Source organism: Thunnus maccoyii, chromosome 12, assembly GCF_910596095.1.
Source record: "Thunnus maccoyii chromosome 12, fThuMac1.1, whole genome shotgun sequence".
NCBI classification, from domain to species: Eukaryota; Metazoa; Chordata; class Actinopteri; order Scombriformes; family Scombridae; genus Thunnus; species Thunnus maccoyii.
The window spans coordinates 19135787-19149701 of NC_056544.1; the positions used below are offsets into that span (position 1 = coordinate 19135787).

The 13915-nt window shown below is 38.9% G+C and overlaps 1 protein-coding gene across 2 annotated transcripts; it reads left to right on the forward strand.

Annotated features, from left to right (window-relative positions):
• Positions 1 to 7243: 7243 nt before the first annotated feature.
• gata6 (GATA binding protein 6) lies at positions 7244 to 12448 on the forward strand. 2 transcript variants are annotated; one of them, XM_042429819.1, is made up of 7 exons: positions 7244 to 7499; positions 8179 to 9090; positions 9615 to 9787; positions 10689 to 10814; positions 10907 to 10994; positions 11091 to 11188; positions 11675 to 12448. In XM_042429819.1, the coding sequence occupies exons 2-7, from the start codon at positions 8238 to 8240 to the stop codon at positions 11834 to 11836; spliced, it is 1500 nt and encodes a 499-aa protein (XP_042285753.1). In that variant the 5' UTR covers positions 7244 to 7499; positions 8179 to 8237; the 3' UTR covers positions 11837 to 12448. The 2 variants fall into 2 exon arrangements, with proteins under 2 accessions (XP_042285753.1, XP_042285754.1); XM_042429820.1 differs by lacking the exon at positions 7244 to 7499 and adding an exon at positions 7878 to 8068.
• The last annotated feature ends 1467 nt before the right edge of the window (positions 12449 to 13915 follow it).

Genomic DNA, 13915 nt, shown 5'->3' on the forward strand with positions numbered 1-13915 from the left:
TACACTTGGGAAATACACTTATTTGTTTTCTTGCTGAGAGTTATATGAGAAGATCACTCTCATGTCTAATACTGTGTGAGCCAGGAGATAGTTAGCGTAACTTAGCATAAAGACTGGAAACAGTTAGCCTGAAAAAAATCTAAAGTTTACAAACTGACATTCAATATCTCATTTTGTTTAATCTGTACAGATCCAGGCTAGAAGTTTCCCCTTGCTTCCAGTCTTTATGCTAAGCTACACTAACTGGCTGCTGGCTATAGCTTCACAATTAATGCATAGACATGAGGGTGATATTGATATTCTCATGTAATGCTAGACAAGAAAGTGTATTCTATTAGTTATCAATATACATAATGAGCCAAAAGCACTTTTCATTATTTATGACCACTTGCAAATGAGTATTAGTTATCAATACACACAATGAATGATAATGAACAGTGATGATGAAGATCCAATGAATCTAAAAGACTAAAGAACGTGAACTGAAATACAGCAAATGTTCTATTTTGAATTAGGTTTTTAGACTTTGGAACAGATCTATCCTGCCAAAAAAAAACTCTAATCATTATGAAAGTTTTTTTTTTTTCTTTTTACTGGGTGGCTATGGACTGGAAATGTTACCTTGATGGTCATTTTTTCCTTTTAATTGAATTCCACTGTAACAGTTGGAGTGTAAATGGAATAATAATAATAAGACAGAGTGTTGCATTGTACACCTCTGTCTTATCTTGTTGTTATGACTTTTTAAACACTTACGGTTTATAGGTGATAGATGTTGGTTTATCTGACTGCTGACTCTTTCCAGACAGGGTTCGTTTTGATGTGGAACTTTCCTGCTCTGAGTCAGGGGCTCGCCCGTTATACACTGATCAATTGTTTTCCCCAAAAAATATGAGTCAGAACCTGTCTGTCTCAGAAATATCATGGAAGTGAAAATGAAAGACTTGAATATTTCCCTGTCAATCTATTGTACTTTAATTCAGAAAAACAGAAAATTTGGTTTCCAATGTGTGTAAGGATTCACTTTTCTGCGACCACAAAGCATCAATGGAGCTTTCTGTCATCGATCCACATCATAAAATATTTAAAAATAGTAAGTCAAAGACAAACGGACTTTGGTTTTACTTGCTGAAGAGGCTTCATGCCTTGTAAAGCTGAAAAATCAACATCCAATACAATGAAGCACAGCTTAAAAAGTGTACAAACTCATTTCATTATCCCTTGAGGCAACAGATCCTTCTCCTTTATCCACTTAATCCCACATCCAATATGACTAAGCACAACCTGAAAATGTGCAAATTAATATTATAATTAACATGCAGCATGACTTTGCTCTACTAATCCCTTTAATCCTTCATATTACAGAGAAATGTGCTTAGCCTCAGCTTGTCTTATAAGCTTTGTTTGAATTTTAACTCTGTATGATACCAGGACAAACTCTGTATCTTATATCAAATCTTAAATTAATTACAACCAAAGTTTAAAGTGAAGTTTGACCTGTTTTTATCATCATATTCCCACTGATATCAAGGTTTATTTTTCATGGGAAAAAGACAAGAGCAGCACAAATGATTAAAACAAAGAGTTCATCATATAATAACACATATATGGTCGATTCATGATTGGAGACAAACTTAAGAGGTCAAATGAACCCTGAAGCCTGTGTCAAGCTGATATGACAACATGACACTGAAGTGATAAACTGGAGCTGCTGGAGACACAAATAACAGCTCACAATAATACAGATAAATGTGCCTCCATATTTCTCCAGACACAGTCCCTTTCCTAAGACTGTGTGTACCATCATTTGTGACATTTCATCTTCTTGTTCCTTACAATTTATGTCTTTATTGAGCCATAAATACACAGACAACGATTGTACCTCTCAAATAAGGAGGAATATATTTTTCGCTCATTCGTCACGTGCACTGGAAGGGAGTGTAATTGTGCAGGATCATTAGCAGGCTCCAGTCTCCTCCAGATAATACAACACTCACTTAGAAACACACAGAAACAAACACACTCACACACACTCAGTATAACCAGGCAGGTGAGCAGGGCGTTCCGTTGTGGGCGAGCCGAGGAAGCAAGGACGGTCCATGTCCAACATGACAAAGGTTGCTTTTACACCTGTCATGGCCTCGTTTAATCATCTACCACTTCAAACACGAGAGTCTGACGCTCATGGCCTCCCAGAAGCCTTTGCTGTGGCAGCAGCTCTGGATAGGCTGCTATTCAGTGGAAGCCAGAGAGAAACAGACCTGTGCAGGTATAAAACTTAACTGTCTTCCATAAAAATAAGAGCAAATAATTCATTAAGGGTGCGGAGGTAATATGTACAGGAAATAGCTTTCGCAGGTGCAGGAACAAATTTAAGTTTGGTACATTTCCTGTAAACTGATTTAGATTCAATTGAACTGATCCACCCAGTGGATTTACACGTGAAGACAGAGGGGGGAAATAGTGCTGTTAGCCCACTGCCTCATTCATTTTTGTTTTCAAGATGATTCTGCATAGCATTGGCTAATATTATATATCAAAATATACAATATCAATGTAATATAATAATTGATAGTTAAATGGCAGAAAACTTAATTATGAAACCTTTTTCAAAAGTAGTTTTTCATAAATTAATATTTTAAGAAGACTTCCAATTTAACAGCTCATATGTATAGAATTTACACACCAGCAGGGAGACAAAGTGCAGCTGGTTGAGATATTTACTTTATTTTGAAACTGAGTGTTTCATTGTCTCTTTCAGAAAATAATTATCCATCACCTGAAATTGATGTCATATCTGTAAAATTCACTTAATCCACCAAAGATTTGTGTCACTTACCATAAGCACAAAATGAAAATAATGTATTTTTATATAAGATCTGTCATACCTTAGATGAGTATTAACTGTTCATAGTATTTTATATCTTATTTTACAGTGAGACTTTCTTGTGTAATTCCACACTGATCCAGCTGTATTGAGCATTTTCTTTATGATGAAACATAAAGCACTAAAGAGCATCAGGCTCCTCGTATTGCATATAATGCTGCAAAAAATATTTTTAATAATGAAATCCAAGTGTAATTTAAATGTCAGTAAAATGTACATAAATTTACAGAAAATGTACAGCATTACAGCGAATTACAGCTTTTTAATGGAGAAATACACCTTTAATTTCGATTATAGTGCAAACTTCCCACATCGTTGGTAAAAAAAACAAACAAATTATTGATATGTCATTATAATTAATAGCCTATTACAATATGATTACTTACATAAAACACACATTATGTGTGAAATACAGCGTTACCACAAGACAATATTAGAAAATGATGAACTGAGTCCCTTTCCTGAATGTTTTTTTACGTGTAGCCACAGTTATTTCTCATTAATCACAATCACGACATCAAATACATCCTTATATTTTGTAAATAAAGCGTGTTAAACGTCGGTATCAGTTGCAACTGGCTCTGCACGAAAGCAAAACCGCATTTCAACCCTCAGTGGCCGAGTCACATATACATTGACAAGTCAAAGTACAGGCCAGAGGTGAGATTTGAAACAGCTGCACGACAATCTGCAGACTCACTGATGATGAAGAGTTTCTAACCTCAACTTTATTCCTGCTCCTCGTTATCTCCGTAACATCATGCATATTGCAGCAGTATTGGCTAATCAGGGACAGAGAAGCGGGCTGTAACAAGTGCTGGAGTGTTGGAGATAATCATTATCAAGTCGGTACATAAGACTCTGACACCTGAAGAGCAGCGGCGGCCATTAGCCTGCACACCTGCTGAAAGAAACAAACAGTATTCAGATAAAACCGTGGACATCATCTTCTCAGTACAAAAAAAAAAAAAAAAGAAAAAAAAAGAAAAAAAAAGAAAAAAAAAAGAAAAAACGAAACTGAGATCATTTTACAAACACGTGGGGGCTTTAAAATCCAAACTAATATGACGATTTATCTAATTTTGCCTTCAAATTATTATTATTATTATTGTTATTATTATTATTATTATTATTATTATTATTATTATTATTAGTAGTAGTAGTAGTAGTAGTAGTAGTAGTAGTACCATTATACAATTATTATTAATGACAGTAGTATTGTTATTATTAGGCTGTTATATTTTTTTTCTGTAGGCTTAACGAAACGAATACTTTTGTATAATATTCATGTATTTTTAAAAAAATTAATATTCTGTTTGGAATCCAATATTTAATTTATTATTGAGTAGTTATTAGTGGGCCTCATTTACTAGATATACATTTCAAAAGGCGTTTTCTGGTGAACGTATTATTATAATTGGATTATCGGCCATCAGCTGTTCATGCAGGCCCGCACTGTTTGACCGATAATATGGAGACAGGGCGGCGTCCTGTCACTTCTCCTCACAGGCTCCGTGTGTCACAGCAGCACACTTTGACATCACTGCGAAAACACCTCATTCATCAACTTGAGGCTCCGCAGCAGAACAGAAAGAAAGAAAAAAAAAAACAACAACAACAGGATTTTGTATTCTCACACTTCTCTGACAACTGCTCACTAGCTGGGGTGATGTGATGGGAGACAGTAGCTGCAGGGTTTCGTTTACTCCCCTCTGATAAAATCACATCTCCCCAAACCTCTCCGCTTACCCGGACTGTTCCTGATCTCTGTTTTATAACTGAGCAGCAGGCAGAAGTCTGGAGACCTACAGGGAAGCGCAGTGAATTAAAATGTTGCTTATATGACCCCCCGAAAATGATTTTTTATAAGCATATAAAGTTATATGGGAATGTGGAGCTATAGCACATGCTATCAAAGACTTATCTCGAGCACGCAAACACAACAACTTCAAGTGCATGTTAATTCAGACACTCAGAGCAGGAAAAAAATAACGTAGTTTCAATAGTAGTGACAGTGTTAGCTTTTAGAGTAGGCCCACTGCAGGCTTGTGCAGTCTAGTATGCAGCAGCTGCAGCTGAATCATCCTACAAGTAGTATCTTAATAAGGCCTCCTAGTAGAATTAATGCTATGCTTTCCACATTCATTCAACATTGACCTACATGCAACAAAATACATGCTAAATACAGTAGCTGCATCACAGCAGCATTTCAGAAATGCTAGCAAAGTAACTGTAGAAGTTCTAGTATTATAGTAGTAGTGGCAGTAATAATAATAATATTAGTAGTAGTAGAAGTAGAAGTACTGACGGTATTTGCAATAGCAGTATTGATAAAAATATTTTTATCAGCAGTAACACTCGTAGTAGTAAGCTAGTAGCAGAGATAGTAGTGATAAAAACAATAGTGGTATTATTGGCAAAAGTAACAGTAATAATAGTAGTAGTAGTATTAATAGTAGTAGTGGTACTTGTAGCAGTAATATTCGGGAATATAATATGTATATTACCAATGTTAGCAATATTCTTCCAGTTCAGACTGTAATGTAGTTGTGGTAGCAGCACTACTAGTAGTATTAGTAGTATTATTGTTTTCTTGGAGTATCTTAGTAGCAGAAGTGGTAGTAATATTAGTAATTTAGTAATATATTGATAAAAACACATGTGCAGTCAATTCGCTGTAAATCATGGAGTCTATGCAGCTTTCTGTGCATACTGTATTGTAGCAGTAGTAGTACTGGACTACTGGAGGTAGCAGTAGTAGAAGAAGTAGAAGTAGGGCAAGTTTATTTGTATAACAGCATTCAAACACAGAGGCAATGTAAAGACCTTTACATAGAAGACGTGGAGTATAACGACATATGAAAACATAAGAGAAATAATAGTCTAATATTAGTAAACGGTGACAGGCCTCGCTGTAGTCTGCTAGTACTGTAGTAGTATTAGCAGTAATATTAGCAGTAATATTAGTAGTAATATTAGTTGTAAATGGTGGAGTCCTCAGTTCAGTCTTCAGTTATCTCCCATCCAGACAAAATGTAAACAGACACAAATACCTGCTGAATGCTCGTGAGTGTGATGAACCGAGAGAGTTATTTGTTAAGCTCTGTGAACACGCACGAGGAGACCTGTGAACGAGTGAATGATTCAATTGACACCTCGCTACTTTTGATCACTTCACGCACCGCGATGTATATTCTGACTTGAACGAATCATCGCGGTTCAAAGTGAATCTCTTTCTCACAGGTATTCACCGGCAGCGGAGGCGTGCTGAGAGTTTGTGCTTCTACACAAGCTGAAGCCATTTAATACTGAATGGAAGCGTCTGACTTAAATAAACTAATTAGGAGGCGGTTTATTGATCACTACGGTGAATATAGAGAATAAACAAAGAGGGAGGCTCATGATCAAGACAGGCCTTGGATAAAGATCATCATGGAACAGCAATAAATAAAGATAAATTAAATGTTTCTTTACCCTTTGTGAAAATGTATTGTATTAATTGATTAATCTCTTTCCATACAATGATCCATATTATCTGGGTCTAATTATAAGTTTAGTCTGCAGTTACGCATCAAAATAATCTCAATTCGTTTAGATATAACATTTTATTAGAACAGGGTCCAATAATAAAAAAGTACACGCAAAAAGTACTATTAAAACAGCACTGTACTGTAAAAAACACTCCATTAAAGTCTTGCTTTCAAAATCGGACTAATACGGAAGTATTATCTGCAAAATGTACTTTTTTACAAAAGTATTTGTTTTTAAGACAAACGTGTGATTGTTATATTGTTGTATATTATATTATTGGGTTACTGTTAATAATACAGTCATTGTATTGTTGCAGTTGGACTTCATTTTAACTACGTTAATACTGTTAAATTTGTCATATTTTATTAACTCATCACGTGTTTTGTTTGTAAAATCAAGCAGCAAAGTAAATAATTACAGCTGTCAGACAAATGTAGGGAATAAAACGCGCAATATTTCCCTCTGTAATGTAGTTCAGTATAAGTAGGCTATAAAATAAAATGGGAGCACTCGAGTAAAGTATAAGTACCTCAATATTGAAGTTAAATAGTGTTATTTGTAGTATTCCACCATTGTCACAGCAGGTTTTAAATGTTAGTGACTTTCAATCCGGCGTTATCAACCAAAACAGCACAATATTATAAAATAAAATACACATATAAATCTAGTAAAGTACTCAGACTCACGAGAATTATTATGAGTAATTAATCAGGAATTACAACATTTGACAGCTGAGAGAGGCGGAGCTCCATCTCTGTCCAAACTAAGCTTGATTAAAAACCTTCTGAAACATGATTGCATTTTCAAAGTGTTGTAAGAGTTTTCAGCCGGGATCTTTCTCTCCGTTTCTCTCTGCGTTGTGATTGATTGGAGGAGGTCATAGGCTGGCACCCCCATCGTGTTTCCAGCCGCTCACGCTCCACATGATTGGTCCGCCTCCTTCAGCCGCAGCCACCAGAAGCGCCTCCTCTCATAAACCTCGTCAGAGCGCAGCAACGTTTCCCATTTAGACTTCCAGGAGAAGCAGCGGCTCACTATTGCGGACTTTGCGTGCGACTTATGGCACACAACTAACTAACAGGTATGTAATGAAAAGCGTCTCATGTCTCTTCTTTTTTTTACCCCTCACTCGCTGTCTTTTTCCTCTTTCTCGTGGCACACACAGCTGCTATGAACATCTGGCGGTGTGCGCAGCAGGATCTAAATCATCATTTCGGGGTATTATTGTTTTATCGCTCCAGCCTGCCTCTCGGCCCTTATCTGTTTTGGGTCTTATCAAACGGTTATCTCTTTTGCTGTGAAGACATATTGCGTTTTGTTTCCTATCTGTTGTGCATGCGTGTGTGTGTGTGTGTGCGTGTGTATGTGTGTGTATGTGTGTGTGTGTGTGTGTGTGTGTGTGTGTGTGTGTGTGGGAGGACAGGGATTTGACACGGATGGATTCAGTGCCTCTTAAGAGCGCTTGATGGGAGTATGGCAGTCACTGTAGTTTGGATGCGTTTTATTGGAGTTAAGAGATGATACAAGCCGTGAAATTCATAATTAGCTTCATAGTTGATCAGTGTTTTTATTATACAAATATAAGCTGCGCGTTTAAAGATGAAAACAAGCGGTACATCAGTGGTGGGTTTGCGTTTTTCTAAGAACTTGGTGAGTTTCTATTGAGATGTTTTGGTGTCCACAACTTTGCGCCACACGAGTAAAAGTCATTTCCCTCTGGTTTTATATTAACCTAACGGTTCCCAATCTTTTTGTTTCAGGGTAGACTACTCCCTAACTATTTTTATTAACCCCTACGGTGTATGGAAAGTGCTCCTGGATGGACCTGGGCGAAAACAGCTGGTCCATGGTGAAGCGAGAAGTATCCAGCAGCCCAGGGTCACCGGCTGAACAGACCTACCTGCCCGGTGACAGCAGGAGGGACGGTCCCACCCCGGATGAGCTGAGGACACCGGCGCCTCCGAGCGACCTTGACGCACTGGGGCACCGCCGCTCCGACGGCAGATCACTACACTCCTACGTTCACTTCGGACACCATAACAACACCCTGACCACCGAGGACATCCCGCTGTTTACGGATTTAGACCAGGGCAGCAAACTCGTCCTCTCCAGCGGGGCGCACAAGGCGAGCTTACTGGTGGACCCGTCCGACATGTACCAAACACTGGCCATCGCCGCAGCCCAGAGCCAGACTGGATATGATTCCTCCTCTGGCGGTTATATGCACTCCAACCCCAACTCTCCCGTGTATGTGCCCAGCTCCCGGGTGGGCTCCATGATACCCAGCCTCTCTTATCTGCAAGCCAGCGGCTCTGCGCAGCCAAGCCACGGCGTCTCCAGCCACTCGGTCTGGTCGCAGTCCACCCCGGAGAGCCCTTCGTACAGCACCGGGAGCCCGCACACCTCCAGCCGGTTCCACTACCCTCCAAGCCCGCCCATGAATAACGGGACGCCCAGGGACACCGGCTACAGTAACACGCTGAATGTGAGCAGCAGAGACCAGTACGGCCTCTCTCGGCCCCTAAACGGGGCCTACCCGAGTCCATACTCTCCTTATGTGGCGCCACAGCTGTCCCAGCTGCCCTCGCCTTGGACCGGGGGACCTTTTGATAACACGATGCTGCACACCTTGCAGACCAGAGGTGCGCCCTTGCTTCGAGGACCAAATGGAGGTAAGAAAAACTGCAACGTAATAGTCTCACCGTCTAGGGTGGAGGTATAATGATTAAAGGCCAGCTTCCACTGAAGCTCCAGAACATGATCTCCCTGTTGAGGTCAGAGCTAAAAAGTTGTTTTTTAAAAGGATTTAAAAATAAAGTAGGCTACCATAGAAATATTCTAAAATTATGATTTATTTTGCCCGAGAGACCGTGTGTGTCATTCCTCTAAAAAAATTCGGCCTATTTGTGTGCGCAAGCAGGCCTAACTGCCCTAAATATGTCAAACTTTAAAAATATAAATTGTCATAAACATTTCACAAAAGTATGAAGATACTGAAAGTATCAGGTTTATAATTCTCCATTTTAATTTAACGGACTGTCTGTACTCTTTAAATCATATTTTATTACATTAAATCTGTGTATCTGTTCGATCAGCTTCACCTGACACATCAATGTCCTCTGAAACAAACTCCCTTATGGCTGTTTTCATGTTTAAAAGTGGTGCGTTTGGCTGATTGTTCACTTTTTCTTTTCAGTTTCAGATATTCTGGACGACATGGCGGAGAGCAGAGAGTGCGTCAACTGCGGCTCCATCTCCACGCCGCTCTGGAGGCGCGACGGCACGGGCCACTTTCTCTGCAACGCCTGCGGCCTTTACAGCAAAATGAATGGGCTGAGCCGACCATTAATTAAACCACAGAAACGGACGGTAAGCAGGGGACCACTTAACCGCTCACTTTCCTGCCTAATTATTTCAAACGACAGGCTGGAGAGGCTATCACTGACTTTATTCATAGTACTCAATGCTTACACAAAAAGAGCTGACCCTCAGGCCATTTATCACTTTCACATTTTATTTTTAACAATATTTTTGTTTGATCATGTCTGTGATTAATGCTGCAAAATGTGCAGAAATATATTTGTATCATATCACATTAACGATTAGGATCAGTGCTTTTCCGTGCAAAATGGTGACACGTACGTCCAATTACTCAGCACAATGATCAATAATAATAATAATAACTTATTAGTCAACAGTCATATAAATTAAGTGGATACAGGTTTGGAAATGTTGGTGGCGAAGAAGACTTTTAGATTCAGTCAATTTCTTACAGTTTGGTTTTAAGTGAATTGATGGCTCTGATTTAATTGGACCAGAACCATCACTTAATGGAGGGCGTTCACTCACCTAATTAATCATTCACCTCATTGCTGTCACTGTATGACTGTGGAGTGAACTGACAATGAGAGTAAATCTTTTCCTGGTGCCATTACGCTCAGCATTACGCACAGTTCTTTTATTTTTTTTTACTGGGAAATCTGATGTCACGTATTGACCCCATGAAAATTAACATCCTGTTTTAAATAAGCCGTGCGTAAATGGCAGTTAAATGGACATCATAATAGGGAATGTGTTATTGATAGGAAATAGGGTGTGAATGGCCGGATTAAGATTAAATTAGTGGAGTGTGTCTTTCATTTCAAACAAAACATAAAAACAAAGAAACAGAGATTAAAGACAAATATTCCAAGTCACGTCGGCTTGACAGACATGTGCTCCATTTATATTCTGATTATAATGATTAATTTTATGATACATCTGTCACCAGTCAACGTCCAGAAGGATCGGCCTGTCCTGCGCTAACTGTCAAACCAGCACGACCACTTTGTGGCGCAGAAACGCGGAGGGAGAGCCGGTGTGTAACGCATGCGGACTCTACACAAAATTACACGGGGTGAGTCCAAATATTCATATCATTTTGCATTCAAATTAAATTCTCATTTCAATTAATCGGAACATCACTAAAAATGATTCAATTATCTGCAGGTACCTCGGCCGCTCGCCATGAAGAAAGAGGGAATCCAGACAAGAAAAAGAAAACCGAAAACCTTGAATAAAACGAAGGGGTCCTCTGGTGAGTTACTGCAGCTATAAGTGTGATTAATTACTCACAATCACAATGTTGCTTTTAGGATAATATCTCAACAGCCTCTTTCATATATTTTCAAAGGAAATAACAACGCTGTCTCTATGACTCCCACGTCCACCTCTTCATCCAACTCTGAGGACTGCTCGAAAACCAGCTCTCCCTCCGCGCAGGTGTCAGGGGTAAGAAAACCTTAAAATGACTCCTGCTCCATTTGAATTAGAGCATCAAATACATTCAGCTTAGCCTATACATTTGTCTAATTTGGCACACATAAATATAAAAAAATGTGAGCATTTATAATTTGAAAAAACAATTCTCGTACCTCTTTTTTACATGTGAACACAATGTATTCTCATTGTATTACCTCATGTAGCCTTTGCTACAGCAGATTTTTTTGCTAAAAATACCTCACAATGGCTGACCGATGCTCTGTGATTATGACTGTTGCTATAATGAGGAATGTGTCACCATAATATATCACAGTAAAACGAGTTTCACATTGCTCAGGATGTGGTGCTTTTTCCAGCTGTGTAATGCAAGTGGCATCCTAGTCCCAACATCAACTGTGAATCACATTCCAAATAAGGCTTATTTTACAGTACACAAGCAATGTTATGCTTTGCAATCACAGTTTGAGACTAATAATCTGTCCTCTGGTGCTGCAGGTCAGTTCATCTGTGCTGTCTAGCTCGGGGGAGGGAACAGGCTCTGGATCTGCGGTGAAGTACCCGGGACAGGATGGCCTGTACACCAGCGTGGGTCTGTCCCAGCCTTCAGATGTAGCTTCAGTGAGGGGTGAAGCCTGGTGCCCCATGGCTTTAGCTTGAACATCTAAATCTTTGAGAGGACAGCATTTCCCTGGACCCTCTGTCTGGATGTATATAGTGTGGAAGTATTCGGGGCAGTGTTTGTTTCCTTCCTCACAGCTGATGCAAGAAGAGTCAGACAGTCAGAGGGAAAAGAAGGGTGACCTTCAGTCACACTGCAAGCTTGAACCGAGTGTGGAATATCTGGGTTTCAGATTGGTGTGGGGGATCTTGTTGCCTTAAAAAAACACAAAGGGAAACTCCTGGGACGAGGCCAGATGATCAATCAGGTGGCCGGGCTGTGGATGGTTTCTGGACCTGTCATGCACTCGATATCTCTCCCATCCATGGCACAGAACCAGATGTTGGTTCTCAAAAGAAAGCCATCGTGTACATAATGGATTTCCTCTCTGAAGAAAAAGCTGTTGATTGGATCCCGGTGCTTCATAAAGCGCTATATTCTATAAGGACTTTAAGATTTTTGTTTTTTTTTCTTTCCACAACTGGAATCATGCCACAAGTGCCAAGACAACTTTTATGAATCAAAAGAAAAAAAAATATTTATAAATCTTCCATTGTTGAAAACATGGCTATGATTGTTAATAAAGATATCAATATAGAGTAGAAGTTAAACCATTCTGATGTCTTCTTTTCTAATTTTTTTCTTTTTAAGTGGTTGTTTTTAAGTAGTACAGTAGTGTTGAATCTGCACATGTTTTCCACTGAAAGCTCTTACTGTATTTGACTGAAACTAGTTTGGTTTAAACAGGGTATCAATGACTATGTCATCTAATGTTTTTGTTTAATTATTTACAAAAAAAAAAATGCAAATAATCAACTCTTTCAGACTAATTAAATTAAAACATTGTCAGCTGTTGGGTAACATTAAAGGAGAGGTTCACAATTTTTCAAGTCTGTCTTAAAACAACAGTCAGGTGCCGAAATGAACAGTGAAAAAGGTTTTGCTCGCTGTAATCATTCGTCCTGATCATACTGACCATCAGAAGATCGCCTCTAAATGTGCTTACAGTGTAAGTGATGGGGGACAAAATTAACAGTCCTTGCTTTGAGAAAAAATCCACTCAAAAGTTTATCTTAAGATAATATGAGGGTTCATTTATCTCAGTAAAGCAAAGAGGATATCATCCTCAGTTAGTGTTTATTTTTTAAAAAAATCCCTCTGCGTTTCATCAGACAGTGTTTTTCTGTTGAACTACAGTGGGAGGATCACACCAAAATAGGGAATTTGGCACTAAAAACACTAACTTTGAAAATTTTTGACTTTAATTTGGATCACTGAAGCCTCATATGAGCTCCAAATAAACTTACATGGAAAGTGCATTATGAAAAGATCTTCTAATGACCAGTAAGTATGAACAGTAGGAATGATTACAACAAGAAAAAAAAAATGTGTCAGTGTTCATTTGGGCACATGACTGTTGTTTTAGGACAGACTTGAAAAAGTGTGAACCCGTCCTTTAAGGTACTATTCTCAACATGATGGTGGACCCTAAGCGGAGCTACAAAAACTCTTTTACACGTAAAGCAGTTCAATGGCTTGTTTGAACAAAGCACACCCAGAATAGCTGTGGGCCTACACATACTGACCTTTATGTTACAAGACATAAACTGCGAAAGAAGACTGTTGGCTGCTTTACCTGACTGACTATTAACCTTTCACACTGCACGTATTCTGTTTCATCATTTTAACACTAAAATTAGAGCAAAGGGAAGCGTGAGGTCACCTCTGAACAAATACATGTTGCGTTGATGACTTTTGACTAATCCATGTAAGGATTAAAGGGAGTGTAATGGCCCAGTAGTTTAACATGATGAGGCATTAAAGTGGACAATTGAAACCAAACCAATCCCAATACTTTTCTTTTTTCTCCCATCACAATGTAACCCCTCATCTTGGTGACGATCTGAATTCACAGCTGAATGAATAGTGTAAAAATTTGAGTGGTGTGTTTGATTCTTCACACTGTACGTCTCCATGCGCTGCCGCAAGAGGTGTGGGTGGAGTCTCTTTGCAAGAAAACATTTCAGACCACAAAACAATTCTGGGCTTCACAGAGTTACATGTGAAACTTTGCTACA